Source organism: Balaenoptera acutorostrata, chromosome 15 (assembly GCF_949987535.1).
Source record: "Balaenoptera acutorostrata chromosome 15, mBalAcu1.1, whole genome shotgun sequence".
Taxonomy (NCBI): Eukaryota; Metazoa; Chordata; class Mammalia; order Artiodactyla; family Balaenopteridae; genus Balaenoptera; species Balaenoptera acutorostrata.
Genome location: NC_080078.1, coordinates 66,245,058 through 66,259,607, shown reverse-complemented (window position 1 = coordinate 66,259,607; position 14,550 = coordinate 66,245,058). Strand labels below are relative to the sequence as shown.

The following is a 14,550-nucleotide window of genomic DNA, read 5'->3' as shown; positions in this document are numbered from 1 at the left end:
GTTTGTGTTAGAATATAAATTGAGAACTATTTCCTTTGAGAAGTACTTGGTATGGGGAAAAATGACTGCTGAACTGAATGGTTTACTTGGTTTGATTTATATTGACCTAAGTCCTTTTACGATGGACAGCCAGTTGGTGTACTACTGTACATTGAGTAACAGTGATATTGAGAGCACATGAATAATGAGTGTATTTAACACTTCCAGGAGATAATCTTATATTTCCAGATTTGGCATATCTGTTACCAGGATGCTGCTTTAGATTGGCATAATGTAGGGTTTTTTTTAATTTTTAAAAAATTTTTATTATTTATTTTTGGCTGCATTGGGTCTTTGTTGCTGTGTGTGGGCTTTCTCTAGTGCGGTGAGCGGAGGCTACTCTTGGTTGTGGTGCGCAGGCTTCTCATCGCGATGGGTTCTCTTGTTGCGGAGCATGGGCTCTAGGTGCTCCAGCTTCAGTAGTTGTGGCACATGGGCTCAGTAGTTATGGCTCTCAGGCTCTAGAGCCCAGGCTCAGTAGTTGTGGTGCACGGGCTTAGTTGCTCCGCGGCATGTGGGATCTTCCCAGACCGGGGCTCAAACCCGTGTCCCCTGCATTGGCAGGCGGGTTCTCAACCACTGTGCCACCAGGGATAGTAATGTAGTTTTGATTGATCACATTTTATATATGAAATACCTTGCATAGTTGCTTTATATGAGTTTTGTATATGCTCTTAAAACTTAATCTAAAATTTTTTTATTGTGGTAAAATGTCATAGTAAAATCTAAAATTTTTGTTTAAGAATTTGGCATTGTAACCATTTTAAGTGTACTGTTCAGTGCCATTAATTAGTCACATGTAAGTGGACTCGTACAATATTCTTTTTTTAAATATATATGTATCTTAATTTATTTTTATTTTTTTGACTGCATTGGGTCTTCGTTGTGGTGCGTGGGCTTCTCATTGTGGTGGCTTCTCTTGTTGTGGAGCACAGGCTCTAGGCACGTGGGCTTCAGCCGTTGTGGGTCACGGGCTCTAGAGCGCAGGCTCAGTAGTTGTGGCTCATGGGCTTAGCTGCTCTGTGGCACGTGGGATCTTCCTGGACCAGGGCTCAAACCCGTGTCCCCTGCATTGGCAGGCGTATTCTTAACCACTGCGCCACCAGGCAAGTCCCCCAATATTCTTTTATGTATGACTTAACACTTAGCATAGTTTGATGTCGGTTGTCATTAAGCAAAGCTAAGGTATGAGTGGGATTTACTACTCTGCTCAAAATGGTATTTATTCATTCTAAATGGATGTGTGTGATGTGCCTTATGTGTTGTCTTAACTAACTTGTAGGCAGAAAAAAACAGAGCTGCAGCAATGGCAAACAATCTACAAAAGGGAAGTGCTGGACCTATGAGGCTCTATGTGGGCTCGTTACACTTTAACATAACTGAAGATATGCTTCGGGGGATCTTTGAGCCTTTTGGAAGGGTAAGTCCCAAGTTTTTCAGTGGATCCTAAATCTTGAAACAAATGTAACTGCACAATAATTTATTTGCTTTGTCATGTTTCTAAGAGATTAATGTTAGGATTGGAGTGGTTCTATAAAGTTTTTGAGACCACTTAGATCAAGATAGTTTCCCTGAAGATAGCATTTGAAGACAGAATCTATCAACATTTGTAATGCTACAGTGAAATGCATGGTATTAGCTTCAAATCAACCTGAATGATAAAATGTACTGTGCATTGGAGCAAGAGATTTTTTTTTTCTTGGTTTGTTTCTTGGGATAGTTTTTCTTACTGAAAATTTAGGGGTATATAAGCTTCTCTGTACTTGATATGTAAGGAATTAGACTGTTTATGCCCATTTAGTCCTCATTTTTTTTCTTTTTTTATTGAGATAAAATTGACACAGCACTGTCTAAGCTTAAGGTGTACAACATAGTGAGTTAACTTACATACATCATGAAATTATTACAGTAGGTTTAGTGAACATCTGTCATCTCATACAGATGCAACATTAAAGAAATAGGTAACAAATTTTTTTTCCTTGTGACGAGAATGTTTAGGATTTACTCGTCTTAATTTATGGTATACAGCAGTGTTAATAATACATTACATTCCTAGTACTGATTTATCTTATAACTGGAAGTTTGTATCTTTAGACTACTTTCATCTAACTCTTCCCTCTGCCCTCCACCCCCCACCCCCCACCCCTCACCCCTCTGGTAGCCACAAATCTGATCTTTTTTTCCATGAGTCTGTTTTTTTTTTTAATTTTATTTATTTATTTATGGCTGTGTTGGGTCTTCGTTTCTGTAAGAGGGCTTCCTCTAGTTGCGGCAAGCAGGGGCCACTCTTCATCGCGGTGCGCGGGCCTCTCATTATCGCGGCCTCTCGTTGCGGAGCACAGGCTCCAGACGCGCAGGCTCAGTAGTTGTTGCTCGCGGGCCTAGTTGCTCCGCGGCATGTGGGATCTTCCCAGACCAGGGCTCGAACCCGTGTCCCCTGCATCGGCAGGCAGATTCTCAACTACTGCGCCACCAGGGAAGCCCCATGAGTCTGTTTTTGAAGTACAGTTGAATTGCAACACTAACAGTTTCTGATACACAACATAGTAATTTGATATTTTTATGCATTTTTTTCAAAAGAATCACCAGGGTAAGTCTAGTTCTCATCATTTTAGAAGAGATGGTTAGAATAAATGTTACTAGTAGGCTGTGCTCTGGTTTAAAAAATTCATTGTGTGGCCATGAATAAAAATCTTGGTTCCTGTCGTACCTTGTCCACTACTTAATCTTTATGGCCCTTGGATATACATTTCGTTGTTTTCTTTCACTACCCCACTCAACCCCTTTGTTAAACTGTTTTATGTGTCAATAATGATAAAGTTGGGGTGTTTAATTTTGTGGGTGCTTTATATTTATTGGAAATATACACATATTAATGGTGCACAAATCATAATTGTATGAGTTGGTCAGTCATTACAAAATGAATACGTTCCTGAAACAACCAGAACATGAAATATAATATGTGGGTGCTGTATTTTAATTTTTCATGCTTCCTTTGTATGGCCGAGTTTGTTGGGATATTGTGATGTAGTAAATACAGTTCCCTCATTTAAGGTGAACACTCATTGCTTTGTAGCATATTCATAGTGTTGTGCAACCATCAACCACATCCAATTGTTATTTTTAGTTATTCCAACATTTCAGGCAATTTATTGTGTCTGGCATAATTGATAATTAACATTTGGTGTATTTTAGCAAAGGGGAAGAAAAAAGGTTGATTTCGTTTTTAACATTGTATTCTGCAAAGGATTTCAGATTTTTAGTGGTTTTTGATGCAAAAGACTCCCCAGTGCATAACTTCCTGTTTAGGAAGGTCCTTGGCCTCTAGAAAGAAGATTTTTTGGGCATGAGGGATTGTGATATGTTTTCTATTATGTTTTAGGGGGAGCCATTTTAAAATCGTGTTTCAAGGGGTAAAATATTCCCCCCCCCTTTTTCACTTATATAAATAATAATTATGGTTTTCATTTTTAGATTGAAAGTATCCAGCTCATGATGGATAGTGAAACAGGTCGATCCAAGGGGTACGGATTTATTACGGTAAGCAATTGACCATGATTAACATTATGACTTAAAAGGTTTTGATTTTGAGTAGCATAGTGTAAAGCTTTATTGGTTATTGATAGTGGGGAAGGAGGTAAGGTTAATATTTTCAAGTGGTTTAACTTATTTTGCTGTTAGTAGCCAATTCTTAGTAGCTAAAGGTGTCCACCAAATGTGAAACTTAAAGCAGTTTGCTATCATTCTGTTTATGGTCAATTTGCTTAGCCAACTCTTCATGTAATTGAAGTCATTCACTCCTTTAGGATTTCTTCAGTATGACTCTTTTGTGACACAAGATGTTAGTTGCATAAAGGTCTCTTGGAATTCTCTTACTTTTTATATGGACACGTCGGACAACCATGACCAGGATTGCCTTATTAAAAGTGTTTGTAGCTGACCATTGAAGCCCAGTGCCTGAATAGGGTATGACGTGGCAGCTTGGAATAATTGTGAATGGAGGTGCCCTTTTAAAAATAAACTCTTTATATATTAATGTTCATGATGCAATCCAGTTACATGAGAACAGTTTTTCAAATTATTTTTTAACCTTGGAAAGTGCTGGAAACACATTTTTAGTTTAAAATACAGATAGTTGTCACCACTGCTGCTATTGTACACACAAAATTTTTAAAATACAGAGATCCCAGATTTTATCAAGAAATTACAATTGTGTCATAACCAAATTTAAATAAAATTGAAACCTATTCTGTAGTGATAAGAATATGTTCCACTGTTCAGTGGGATTTTACCTACCTCAGTGTGTGTTGGTGAAAAGGAAAAAGTTATAAAACACCAACATGCTATTTTGTTACTAGTAACATTAGCATGATCTCCCCCCTCCCAAAAAAAAGGTGTTCAAGGGATTTTACATGCAACTTACAAATATTTCATTCTATTATTATCTAAAGTATTTAGTGTTCTATGTGCTAGATTTAGTGCTTGAATATTTGCTCACTGGCCAGATTTTCACTAGAACACTACTAAACGTCATGTAAACAATGAAGACATTTTGCAAAGCATTTTAATTTTTTAACATAAATCAAGTATGAACTATTTCCTGTGACTTACTGATCTGTATGCAAAGCTAGATTATGTAGGGACTTTCTTGGTGGTCCAGTGGCTAAGACTCCGAGCTCCCAATGCAGGGGCCCCGGGGTTCGATCCCTGGTCAGGGAACTAGATCCCACATGCCACAACTAAGAGTTTGCATACCACAACGAAGCTCCTGCATGTGGCAACGAAGATCCCGCCTACCACAACTAAGGCTTGGTGCAGTCAAATAAATAAATATTTTTTTTAAAGCAAGATTATGTAAATCTACATGGTTCTGTTGTGTGTGTAAATGTTTTTATGTTTTGTAACTACTATCTGTAATTGTTCCCATCTCAATAATGGAAAAAAATTATTTTTAAACAATTCAACATTCTGATGAAAGATGAAGCTGTGGAATTAGAATATAGCCCATTCTTCCATTATATTAAAACCAGATTGTGTGAATTAAAGTTTTATTGTGTCTGCATCCTGAAATTAAGACTAATACTTAGTTAACTGGCAATAAAACAATGACCCAGAATTTTGTATTAAAAATTAAGTTTTGTATTAAAAACCTGAGTTGAACTTTTAATTTTCCTGAATAGTGTACTTTTATGAGAGAAAAGAAGCAACATTTTAATTTATTCCAGCATATTAAAAAGGGTTTTGATGTTTGAAAAACTACTTTTCACATTTTGTTACCGAGATTCTTTATTCCCAAAGACAGGTGTCATTACTTGATAATGTCTTGCCATTTAAACCACCACATTAATAAATCTAATATGCGTAAACTTTGGTGGTCTGATAATTTAGGTTATATTACTTACAGCTTGAACTTGTTACTTTATCATCCTTGCATATGTAATTATTGAATATACTAGCTTTAATAAGTAAGGGTTTCTTTACCTTGCGTATATGAGTAATTATTGGACTTTTTATCCCCCTCTCAATTGTATAGTTTTCTGATTCAGAATGTGCCAAGAAAGCTTTGGAACAACTTAATGGATTTGAGCTAGCAGGAAGGCCAATGAAAGTTGGTCATGTTACTGAACGTACTGATGCTTCCAGTGCTAGCTCATTTTTGGACAGTGATGAACTGGAAAGGACTGGAATTGACTTGGGAACAACTGGTCGTCTCCAGTTAATGGCTAGACTCGCAGAGGGTAAGTTTATCCTAGTGTTGTGAATGATTTGTTGATACCGTAATGAGAAAGGTAACCATGCAGACAAATAAACAGAAAATTATTTTTTCTTACTTTGGTGTTGACTGTTATCCTTGGGCAGCACATGTGGTTTCATAGGTGAAATTCATTGCCTTAATTGTAATAGAATCTACTTTATGGTGGTGCTTTTTGAGTACCACAGCATATGTTACACGATTTCTTTTGCTTTCTATAATAATTATATCCTCATACTTCAGAGTAAATTTAGTTGCAGTGCTTAATACTATGTCCTCCTGCCTGTACAGTTGGCCTCCCATATCTGTGAGTTCTACATCTGTGAGTACGGAGGGCAGACTGTATCATGCCACTTTATATGAGGGACTTGAGCATTTGTGGATTTTGATATCCAAGGAGATCCTGGAAATAATCTCACCTGCCCTGCTACCAAAGACCACTGTAATTTGTTTTAATGAAGTGACTTTGGTATTACGCAACCAGAAAATGAGGATATTCCCGCTCTTAACAAAGCAGGGACGTCGTTAAGACCTATTCTTTTACAGGTACAGGCTTGCAGATCCCACCAGCAGCACAGCAGGCTTTGCAAATGAGTGGCTCTCTGGCATTTGGTGCTGTGGCAGGTAGGAATTGAATCTTTTCTATTTGAAATCATTGTTTTTTCACCTAATTCGAAAATTTGCCAAATTTTTGCATTTAAAAGGACTTACTGAGAATTCAATTCATCAAGTACTTTTAACTTACAAATTTCAAGAGTTCATGTAAGGAAGTGGTGATATAGGACATAATTATCCACTCATAATAAACTGTCAGGGTATTTTTGAACCCTGCATACCAATTTCTAGTTGAAATTGCGGTTGTTTTTTGTTTTTGTTTTGATTTATTTTTTTATTATTTTTGGCTGCATCCAGGTCTTAGTTGCGACATACAGGATCTTTTGTTGCAGCGCATGGGCTCCTCTCTAGTTGTGGCATGCGGGTTTTCTCTCTAGTTGTGGTGCGCAGGTGTCAGGGTGTGTGGGCTCTGTAGGTTGCAGCACGCGAGCTCAGTAGTTGAGGCGCATGCGCTTAGTTGCCACGTGGCATGTGGGATCTTAGTTCCCTGACTAGGGATTGAACCCGCGTCCCCTGCACTCTAAGGCGGATTCTTTTATCATTGGACCACCAGGGAAGTCCCTGTAAGTTGTTAAATCTTTTTAAATGTGTCACTTTTATTGAAGACCAAAAAGTTTATATTGTTTCAAAGGAAAAATGGTTTTTGTAATGTTTTTGTTTGGAAAGCTACCAGAGGCCTTTGAATCAAGCTTTATTTAAAATAATTACAGTATTAAGAGTGCAGAGAAAACTGCTTTCCTAATTAGAACATACAGCAGTTGATCCTTGAACAACATGGGTTTGAACTGCAAGGGTTTACTTACACATGGATTTTTTTTTCAGTTGTAAATACCACACAATTCATGGTTCGTTAAATCCATGAATTTGGAAGGACTAAGGATATGGAGGGTCTGCTATAAGTTACATACGGGTTTTCAACTGCTCAGATGGTTGGTGTCCCTAATCCCCAACTTATTCAAAGGTCAACTGTATTTTGAGATTTAGAGTTGTAGAATGAAGTGCCTGGAGAGGTGAGGAAAAGAGGGAGAGAACTGATAGTTTCTTACAATTATGTAACAGTGGGTTTAGTTTATGAATCACATTGTTTTCTTCTCTTTTGTGGCTCAGGTACTTGAAATTAACCCAAATCTATGAGCTAGGATAGCATTAAATTTTGAGATGTTGAAGCCTTGCTTTTAGAATATCTGAGAAGAACCGTTTGTAGTTTGTACTTTAGATGACAAGAAACACTAACCCAAGAAAGTATGGCAATATAAGATCATGGTACTGCATCTGGATATATAAAAAGTTCTGTGTGGTTGCTTGATGATTTCCTTTTCAATTGAAAAGCCATTAACAGGATCATTTCTGCATCTGCATTAGTCTTTATAGGGGGCGCTTCTGTGTTTTCCTCTTTTTAGTGAATATTCGAAAGTTTGTGAGTACTTCTAGGGTCTTGTGCTTCCTTTCAAACTGTGATAGATTTTGAAATCTGATAGGTAGTTCTTTAAAATTACTGACAATCATGTTAGTATATTCATATGAGAAGAACAGTTATAACGATTAATGCATTTCTGTATTTATGAATCATTTAATGACTCCAGGTTTCTCTAAATTATTGTTTTGTTTGTTTTGACTTTTTAAACAAGTATTACACATTTAATTTCTTTGCAGTGAACACGTAGTCATAGAATGTCACGTACTGTAATTGAAGATACTAAAGGAAACCCATCACTTCAGAAATATATCCTAGCCTCTGGTTTGACAGTTACTATTTTACCTGAAAACTGTATCTGTGTATTGCTTCCCATTGTTCAGGTCATTCTTTCAACAATTTAGAAAAATGCTAGTGTTTACCATATTCTAGGTATTTCACTAGAGGCTGGTGCCTTTAGGGATTTAATAGAAATACATACGATTCATTTCTAAACAGTCTTCTGTTACATCCTGGCTGCTGTATCAAATATGTTGATTTGGTTTATAAACAATATCTTCGCCTAATTATAGTTTTTCAGTGTTAGACGTTATTATTTCCCTAAGCCATTATTTCTCTTATGATGAATGAAGAATGTGACTATACTTCCCTGGGCACACTTACTGGGTAGTTTATATTAAGGCTGAAAATTCTAAATGTCCATGTGGATTGCTTAAAATAGCCATTTAGTTAACTATTTGTTATATTCCCCCTTTTTAGTGTTGATAGATGATTTTAAAGTTTGGTTCTGTTTTCTTAATACTTCTGGTAAATTGCTATTACTACTGGATTAATAATCAACACTCTTTTAAGGTAAATATTTACGTAACTGAGTATTTTTCTTCTGTCATTAAAACCTTACACATTCCTTGTTAAAATTAGATAAATTGCTGAGTGTTGATGTCAATATTTGAGGCCCTTGTTGCCTAAGTTCTTAAAAGTTGTTTTTTGAAACCAAGAGTGGCCTATCACTATATCCACGTGTCTTTATTCTGGAAGTTTAATGGGTCTTTTCTAAGATAAGTTAGTTCTTATCTTTATGAAACCCATGCTTTGTTTCCTAACTTGTTACAAATGACCTGAAGAACCATTTTTGAGATTTTGATTTATATACACTTAATATAGCATGGATTTCTCATACCTAAACATTTTTTCCCATTTTAGGGGAAAAAAAGACAAATTGTTTTATAATTTAAAGTTTATTGACAGTGTTCCTATGGTCATATCTTCAAGTTCCTTCAGTATACACCAGTTACATTTCTTCAACTCCCTGGGATGCCAATTTTGAGCACCCAGGTATTCTTACATCCCCATGTGACTTGGGCTGCAGATCCCTTTTCATTTTTGCCCATGTTTTATGATCATTTTGTATACTCAACAAGAAGCCCAAATGATAATAAAATATTGCAGTTGCATCACGTGTTACTGAAAATTAGGTTACTGAATTCAAACAATTTCTATGTTGTATATTTCTAGAATTTTTAAACTTCAAGATACCTTTGGATACTGTGACATTTTCTTTACTTTTCACACTTGCTGCTTTCACTTCATGGCAGCTTTCTCTTAATTGGCCTTCTCATGTAGAATTTTAATGATTATATGAGAAAATATATTGGTAGAAATCACCATTCTGTTTATTTTTAATACAGACTAGATGTTTAGATTTTTCTTGTACTGCATATATTATAGTAAATCTGATTAGATTTCATTCCTGCCTCATTAAATTTCCAGAATAGGCCAGGAAATCAGACCTAATAAAACTACCACCTTCTGGGCTGGACATGACAACTTAAAACTTAAAAGAACTTAATATATACATATGGTTAGAATGGGGTCTTTCACTACTTAATCGGTGGATTATTAAAAGTGTTTGACGTGTACTGCTGCAGTATTTACTCTTTCACCATAAACTTCTAAAGTTTAAAATGCTAACTGACACTGATAGAACAATAAATAGTTGATATCCCAAGTACTTGGAATTGAATTCTCAAGATCAGGGTTTTCATGCATTTTCTGACCGGTGTGCTTCCCTTTCCCCATTTCCCATTATTCCCATGTGAAGAGTAGTATTGTGGAATGCCTTTGAGATGTGGAAGAGTTCTAGGAATAGGAATAGAGAGGCATAAGTTTCCTAGGATAGGAGGAAAGAAAAAGGCCCCAAAGCCTTGTCAATGAGGAATGGGGAAGGAGGTTTGGCTGCCAGGTTTTACTATAAGTTCATTTTGATAAACCCTGCTACCATAGTCCTCTTTTATTAATGCTTTCCTGACATTTACCCTGTTAGTTGAGGCTCTTCATTGTTCCTGCACTGAGCTGTAGAATTCTCTTTTGTTATAGATTTGCAAACAAGACTTTCCCAACAGACTGAAGGTGAGTTGAGTTTTTTATTTGTTTTTGAAGTGGATGTTAATGTAGCAGGACATAGTTGTGTATATATATCATATCATAATTATTACTGTAGTTTGTATTTTGGGCCCAGTTTTGTCAGAATGACATACAGTGTCATTAACAGTAAGCCAGAAGGCCTAATCCAAGTCATTACAATTACATGAATAAAGATGATAAATGTCCATGCTTTTTCTTGGTGTAGCTAGCTTAGAATTATTTTCAGCTTTGTATGCCTATCTTTGTGTTCTGATTGTACGTTTTTATATAGATGTCAGAAAATGAAACTTGTCATTTTAGTAGACAAATCTTTCAGAACATGGAGTCTGTGAACTTAATATAAGGGTAGGAAAAACTAACTCCAGTGATTTGTGTAAGCAGTACCAAGCAATGAGATTATCCAGAACTAAATTGCATGTAGATTTCAGAGATTGTGAAACAATTTATAAAATAGGCTATTGTTTTCTTAGTTTTCAATTATCAAGTAAATCTCTGCCATTTAATATAGCATTTTGTTGCGGTAATTTGGTATCTTACAGGATATACTTAAAGTCGTTTAGGTAAATGATTCTGTATGAAAAAGGTCTTTCCTTGTTCCTTGATAGTCAGGAATTAAATGTGTATCTTAATTTTTTCAGCAAAAGAGACAATTGTACTCAATCTTTTTTTTTTTCCTAACAGATTTTTAAAAGTAGAACTGGTGGATTTTCCTCTTAGTTATATTTCTATGCTGAATTCATTGTGTTCTGCATTCATCTAGGTTGAGCTGGAATATTTCCATCATACATTATCTAATATTTTTCAGTATTCATAGCATACAGTGACCTTCTAGTGTTTTTTCCAAGCATACTTCCATTTGTTTATGATAAAGGTACACAGTGGGCTTCGTTTTTTTATTGTAATATAAGCACACTTGGCATCTTTAACTTTCTTCAGTAGAATTTGACTTTAGTTATCTTAGCATTTTTACTTTCATACAAAGTTTTATGAAAGACAAATACTTGTTTATTGAAGTAAACTATAAAGAAGCAAAAAGCACTTGTTACTCTCTCAGAAACTATCTTTTTCATGATGTATTTCATGCACAGCCCTAGTTTTTATTCAGTGGAATGTTTCTTATACTTCCTCAGGTTATTGTTCATTTTAATTACCATAATTTCTAATGCACTGTTTTATCCATAGCTTTGTTTATTATTGTTATGTTTTGGAATGAAATTTGGTCAAATATTATGATTACGGTGAGTTCTGTAACAGCTACTGGTAATGTTTTCTAAGTCACGTAAAAGCAGTGGAGCAACTGTCTTGGAAAATGCACTTCAAACTTAAAACCAACATTGGTTTAAATTTGCTCCTACGTATTAGTGTCCAGTAGTTTTTTATTTTTAACAATGACTATTATAGATACATATTACTCTTTTTAGTGTTTCTCCTGCTGGAACAGACCTAATCATTTTAAAAATATTAATTTGATGTTGTAGTACGTTTTATAGTCCTGAGATGTTAAATCTTAAATACTTGGATGGTTTTATGTATATTATTTTTAAAACTTCATCCTTTTATAATGTTTATATATTTAAAAGAAAATATGTAACTATATATTCATGGGCAGAAACATAAGAAATAAAACATGGTATAGATTTAGTTGGCATTTTAAGATTGTATTTGCATCATCCCCTGCTTCTCAGGGTATAAACTCCAGCAGTCCTACGAAATCAGTCTTTTTATTTTCTTGTTTGTATTATTGATATTTGTCTAATTGAATGAATTTTCACTACACTTAAGGTTTAATTTCCCTTCTAAAAACAAAAGTCCCACCTTAGGATCAGCTGTCTCACATACTAAGTTGCCTTAGCTTTCCGGCAGCTAAAATGGGGTATTGTTATATACACTGATGTTTGATAGCATTATTGAATATGGTGAATTAGTGAAGTGACTGACTACCCTAGTTTCACCCTGTGGGTCCAGTGGTTATATTGGGCTTTGTTTTATTCATAGGGATATTCTGATGCATTTTCCATGAAACTGATTTCTCCCTCTCTTTTTTTTTTTTAGCTTCAGCATTAGCTGCAGCTGCCTCTGTTCAACCTCTTGCAACACAGTGTTTCCAACTCTCTAACATGTTTAACCCTCAAACGTAAGTAATATACTTTGGTCAAGTTCAAAAGGGTATGCTGTGAAATCTTTAATGTTTAACTTGTCTAAGTTAACATTTAGCATGTTTTCAACATATCATAGTTCAAATACTGCCACAATTTTGATCCTTTTAGTATAATTATTTTTATGCACATTATGAATGGTTTCCCTTGAATGTGTTTGTAAGATTGGAATTCATTTGAAAGCTTTGTAGATTTTATGTTTTCCCTTTATATCTAGTAGTTTTCTGTGAAGTTAGTATCAGTATTTATTTGTATCACCAGTATACTCTTTTCCTAGTCCTATGAAATGGTGATAAACTTGGTATAAGTATCTTTGAAAGATGTCAATTAACCACTTAAATGTTAAACAGAAATGATTTTTAAAATAAAAGAACACACTTAAGATTTTTTATACAGATTAGAGTATGTGTCTATCATTTTATAAGTTTGAGTAGTGTCTCATAGATTTAATACTTTGTTACAGAGAAGAAGAAGTTGGATGGGATACAGAGATTAAAGATGATGTGATTGAAGAATGTAATAAACATGGAGGAGTTATTCATATTTATGTTGACAAAAATTCAGCTCAGGTATTTTGATTGTTACTTTCTTGTGTCTTAATTTTCACACATACTTGGGGCATATTATGATCACTGGTTTTCCTTAGAGCGTATTGGGGTTTTTTGTTTTTTCCTGAGAGAAGCTTTAGCATACTGACTAAATACACCCCCTACAAAATAAAGACACTTTTAAAATAGTTCAGGTCATCATGTAGCATTATTGTTGCTGTTTAGTGTTCAGAGGTTGCCATGAAATTCTGGCACCTTGATTTCATTCTTCGGCAGCTTTCACATCATAGAAGATAGTAACAAGGCCAGTTTTGGGGATGATGAACTATTTTCAATAAATTCTAGGTTATATATATTAGCTAGTGAAACAATTATGCAGTTATAGAGCAGTTTTTCTATAGGTAACTTGAATAAACCTGTTGGAATCCATGTTGTATATCACACCTTTAACCTTTTTTGTTGTATTTTAGGGCAATGTGTATGTGAAGTGCCCATCAATTGCTGCAGCCATTGCTGCTGTCAATGCATTGCACGGCAGGTGGTTTGCTGGTGAGTTTGACCTTTTTTCTGAGTGATTGTTTTTAACGGTCTAATCTAAGTGAAGAAGCTAAATGACCATATGTGTTTCTTTCAACAGGTAAAATGATAACAGCAGCATATGTACCTCTTCCAACATACCACAACCTCTTTCCTGATTCCATGACAGCAACACAACTACTGGTTCCAAGTAGACGATGAAGGAAAATATAGTCCCTTATGTACATAGCTTTTTTTTCTTTCTTGAGAATTCATCTTGAGTTATCTTTTATTTAGATAAAAATAAAGAGGCAAGGGTCTACTGTCATTTGTATACAGTTCCTGTTACCTTGAAAAAATAAAAATGTTAACAGGAATGCAGTGTGCTCATTCTCCCTAACTAGCAAATCCCACTGTATACAAAGCTGTTCTCTTGTTCTGCCTTTTAAATGTACATGTAGAAAATTACATTAAGGATCTATAGGAATAGCTCTAGGGGAACAAATGTGCTTAACATAAAAAGGCAGACAGGGATGTAATGATGTTTTTAATGTTTCAGAAGCCTAACTTTTTACACAGCAGTTACATTTCACTAATGTTGATATTTGGTTAATGGTTTAGCAGAGGTTTCTGGAATACATAGTTTATGGAAATTCAAGACAGCTAAAAGCGCTGTTTGATTAACATCTCATCTTGCATTCTGATCAACTGGCAAGAAAAGGAGATTTCAAAATTACATTTCTGGATGGTATCTTTTCAATTAATGTATCTGTAAAAGTTTCTTTGTAAATATTATGTGTTCTGGTGTGTCTAAGATTCCAAACAAAATGATCCCTGCATTTCCTCAAGATGTTTAGTGACAGTCTGGTAAGCAAAGCAGTCTGAGCAAGAAATAGGAAATGCAGAAATAGGTTTTGTCTGGTTGCATATAATCTTTGCTCTTTTTAAGCTCTGTGAGCTCTGAAATATATTTTTGGGTTACTTCAGTGTGTTTGACAAGACAGCTTGATATTTCTATCAAACAAATGACTTTCATATTGCAACAATCTTTGTAAGAACCACTCAAATAAAATTCTCTTAAAAAGG

General features: G+C 35.2%; 1 protein-coding gene across 7 annotated transcripts in view; it reads left to right on the top strand.

Moving 5' to 3' along the window:
• Positions 1-14,550, top strand: part of RBM39 (RNA binding motif protein 39) — a 30,303-nt gene extending 15,753 nt beyond the window's left edge. For 5 of the 7 annotated variants that reach the window (XM_057528379.1, XM_057528377.1, XM_057528378.1 and 2 more), the window contains 9 exons: positions 1,322-1,459; positions 3,514-3,579; positions 5,573-5,777; positions 6,338-6,415; positions 10,179-10,229; positions 12,297-12,378; positions 12,864-12,969; positions 13,419-13,497; positions 13,586-14,550. In XM_057528379.1, coding sequence (XP_057384362.1) covers positions 1,322-1,459; positions 3,514-3,579; positions 5,573-5,777; positions 6,338-6,415; positions 10,179-10,229; positions 12,297-12,378; positions 12,864-12,969; positions 13,419-13,497; positions 13,586-13,686 — 906 coding nt within the window. In that variant the 3' untranslated portion in view covers positions 13,687-14,550. The remainder of the gene's footprint in view (positions 1-1,321; positions 1,460-3,513; positions 3,580-5,572; positions 5,778-6,337; positions 6,416-10,178; positions 10,230-12,296; positions 12,379-12,863; positions 12,970-13,418; positions 13,498-13,585) is intronic. The other 2 variants (XM_057528380.1, XM_007193205.3) reach the window with 1 other exon arrangement.